Source organism: Lactuca sativa, chromosome 1 (genome assembly GCF_002870075.4).
Source record: "Lactuca sativa cultivar Salinas chromosome 1, Lsat_Salinas_v11, whole genome shotgun sequence".
NCBI lineage: Eukaryota > Viridiplantae > Streptophyta > Magnoliopsida > Asterales > Asteraceae > Lactuca > Lactuca sativa.
The window spans coordinates 230,294,999-230,298,620 of record NC_056623.2 but is presented as its reverse complement, the minus strand read 5'-3'; the positions used below and the strand labels follow the sequence as shown (position 1 = coordinate 230,298,620).

The 3,622-nt window shown below is 35.5% G+C and overlaps 1 protein-coding gene across 1 annotated transcript; it reads right to left on the bottom strand.

Annotated features, from left to right (window-relative positions):
- Positions 1-1,690: 1,690 nt before the first annotated feature.
- LOC111879164 (uncharacterized) lies at positions 1,691-3,225 on the bottom strand. The gene is made up of 2 exons (XM_023875636.2): positions 2,562-3,225; positions 1,691-2,303 (listed from the first exon to the last, which is right to left on the bottom strand). The coding sequence occupies exons 1-2, from the start codon at positions 3,163-3,165 to the stop codon at positions 1,879-1,881; spliced, it is 1,029 nt and encodes a 342-aa protein (XP_023731404.1). The 5' UTR covers positions 3,166-3,225; the 3' UTR covers positions 1,691-1,878.
- Positions 3,226-3,622: the final 397 nt, after the last annotated feature.

Sequence of the window (3,622 nt, the reverse complement as noted above, 5' to 3'; positions counted from 1 at the left end):
GAAAAATAGATGTAATAGCTTACTATTTTATTATTTGATCTTTGAGATAATAAGAATCAAATGTGTCATTACATTTATTTGTTAAAAACATCCATTAGACTAAAAAATTAACGTCCGAAAAGTTGTAACGTTTCCTAAGATGGTTAACGTACTTGGATAGTACTCGTTAACGTGATCTCAATGATATAAGATTCGTAAAACTCCGACTCCAAAGGAAAGAGTTATGTATTTTATAAAAATAAATCAACCGCATAATTAAAATTTATTTACGTCAAAACAGTACTTAGAGATTGGTTGAGTTTTGACTAAAAGTGCAAAAAGGAGTTTCGTAGTACTCCTTGAGATATAAACTTTAGGAAAAGGTTTGCCAAAAATGGAGTCCGTACGAGAAAGATATGATTTTTATAAAATCATTTATTTTTAACCCAATTAGGCACGAAAATGAAAGTCAAAACTAACCAAAACAACCTGAAGGATAGTTTTAGTACCTATTGAGATCATCACATAGATATAGAGAAGGCTTAGATCGTGCATGCCAAGTGCGTGTCTTTGCACGCCGCGCACCTGACACTCGATTCGAGTAGATTGCAAGAGATGTGGTCGAGTGCGGGGGTGACATGTGCCAGCTTCCGGATGGATCCACGATTGTCACGCGCGGTGCACGAAGATATTTGCACGACATTCACCTCCAAAACTCAACTATAAATAGAGGGCTATGCCGTTCCAGTTTCATGCATCCTCAAATATCTCTCTCTCTCTCTCTCTCTCTCTCTCTCTCTCCCGAAGTAGCTGTCATCCAGAGCGATTCTTGGAGTCCCGATCTCGATTCAAATCTACGTTAAAGGTTTCATGCGACTAGGGTGAGTATAAGACCCATATTTTCACAATTTTAAATGTTTTATGGGGGTATACATGCTTATCAAATGGTTTTATCCAAATATATTTATCATTACAAATATCAAATCATTTTATAAAGCGTAAAACTTAGGAAAATGTAGCTATAGATATTATGCCTAGTTATAAGTTATAATATTATACCTAAGAGATATGATGTTCGATAGTGTAGGAAGAGATAATACATAGATGTTATAATGACCAATTACCTAGGATAACATACTACCTATAAGTTATGCTGGTCAAATTTTGGGATATGCACAGTACTTAGTTGTTACTCTATCCAAATATCATGTTTTCAAATAACCATAATTAGGGTATATATGAATACTTATATATACAAAATAATTATGAGATCAAAAGGTTCGTTACCTAAATATATATATATATATATATATATATATATATATATATATATATATATATATATATATATATATATATATATATATTAAAAAAAAAATAGTTATCCAAATATAAAAAACTGAAAATTAATTACCTTAATAACTCTATTTCTTATGTTAAATCGTTTGCAAGTGTTTCTATGTTAGATAAAGAAGTAGGTTTGATTGTTTTAAGTTTTAACTGAATGGATATATTTATGAAATCTGATGGGACGTTCTAAACTTCTAATTGATCAAGATGTTGTAAAAAAAAGGGGAAATTGGGAAATTGATTTAAAACTCATGTCGAACAACGGCAAGGGAACGAGATGGGGTGTAGATCGACATATTTTCTAATCAATAAATTATTAACACATAGTTTTCAAATAAAACTTTTGAACAAAACAACATGATTATGTTAAATAATATTGATAAAGAAATTATCCATTTCCTTAAAACATGGAACATAGCACATCTATACCTATTAAAACCCACATTAATCAGTGGGTGGAAAGGTAACGAATACATTCCTCCGGGGGCTAAAATAAATGAATTATCAATAACTCCACAAGGTACAAATTTTATAGCAAAAAGTACTTCTTTAATGGGTCCCACGGTTTGTCATCTCTGTGTACTGTTTCATCGACTCTTGTCGTTGCAGCCTCATCTCGTCATTAAACTTTTTTATAAACGCTTCCACTCGCCGGTTCAACTCATCGTGACTCAGTGACCCATCTTTCCTCACTTTCCCACCGGACGCCGGCGACGGAGGACGGTTGTTTTGATTGTCGTAGTTCGTACGGTCTCTTAGCGTCGAAGCTTTCTTCATCACCTTCTTTCCCTTGCCCACCGCCTCAGCCGGTTGTTGTTCCAGCGGGTACACATCCGAGTTACGGTGGTTCTCGAAGGTCTCTGATTTCCGGAGGTGGCGCGTGAGCGGCATGCGACGGCCATCGGTTATCGTTTTCCACGTGCTCTCTAACGTCTCCTGTTTCTTCGGCTTCGATACCTTTAGGGCCCTGTAACCTATATAATACGGCGTCGTAAGACTTTGTCAAAAGTAAAATATAGCCGTTACGATTATGTATATTTAATACTTGAAAAAATAATTTATTTTTCAAATATTCAAATATCCAAACATTATCTGGACGATAATTAATGAATGTTACAGCTTGTTCGTAATTATCAGTTGATTAAATAACTAAAGTTTGAAATGAAAATCTGCAATTTATCGAAATTAAATTTAAATAAAAAAAATTAAAGTAAAGAAATTGAGAAAATTACCATCGGGACTGGTTTTTGTCTGTTTAGGGTGTGCGAATCGGGAAGTAAAGAGTGGTTTTTCCGACTGAGTAATCACCGGCGGTGGTTGATAGTTGCTTATCTGCGGCGGCGGATTCCAGCTGGACCTTGAAATCACAAATTCATCCTCGTTTTCAACTCCAGCCACCTCTAAATCATTCATCGGAGCTGTTTCAAGATCTGAAATCGGAGGTTGAGGATCTTCAAAACCGATAGGCGCAGTGTCGTAAACCACCAATGGGGGCTCTAACATACCAAAATTATGTTGAATCGGAACTCCTTGGAGATTCGACGTCGGTGGATTAACCAACGGTGGCTGAGATTGATTTTCGTGCATGATGCGGTGGTGGAAGCTTGATGTGGCGAAGATTGTGAAAATAATAACGTTGATTAGAAGGTAGAGATACGGTGGTTTGAGATACGACTGGAGAAGGGACCACATCGCCGGGAGATCGTTGACGGCGAAGTCTAACAGCAGCGGAACGATGTATTCCACCGCCATAGACACCGATACGACGCCGAACGCTAACAACAGAACTTTTAAGGAGAGAATCCATGCGTTTGTTGATGATAAGGAAGAACCCATTTTTGTTTCTTCAGCGTTCAATTGAAATTTCTCAGTTCTGAGTATCTATTTTGGGGAAGAGAACAGGATGGTTGCAACGGTATAAAACAAGTCAATGTTACAGTATAGGTCCTTCTACTTTGACAAGAAGGGGCTATATTTCTTGTCAAAATAAGAAGTTACACACTTCACCCATTAGAAGTTCTAATATATGGTTTTAAGATAAATTTAATAGAAACAATTAAAAGATTTTTTTTAAACAAAATAACTAAATTTTTAACACTTCTAAAAATAACCATATGTTAGCTGCATTTTATGCACCATTTTGTACTTTTATTTCATTTCATGGCATTGTATTTAGTCTTAAAGTCCACTCATTTTACATGTTTTTCTAGATATTCTATAATATTATTTTACTCGTACATTTTTATGATATTTCAAGGACTCTTGGAGGTGGGATGTCACTTAGGGAGGAGAC

Excerpts from the sequence above, each read along its gene's own strand:
- LOC111879164 (XM_023875636.2), bottom strand. The coding sequence starts at position 3,165 with ATGGGTTCTTCCTTATCATCAACAAACGCATGGATTCTCTCCTTAAAA. Across the intron at positions 2,304-2,561 it reads GACAAAAACCAGTCCCGATG|GTTACAGGGCCCTAAAGGTA; the intron begins GTAATTTTCTCA and ends CGTATTATATAG.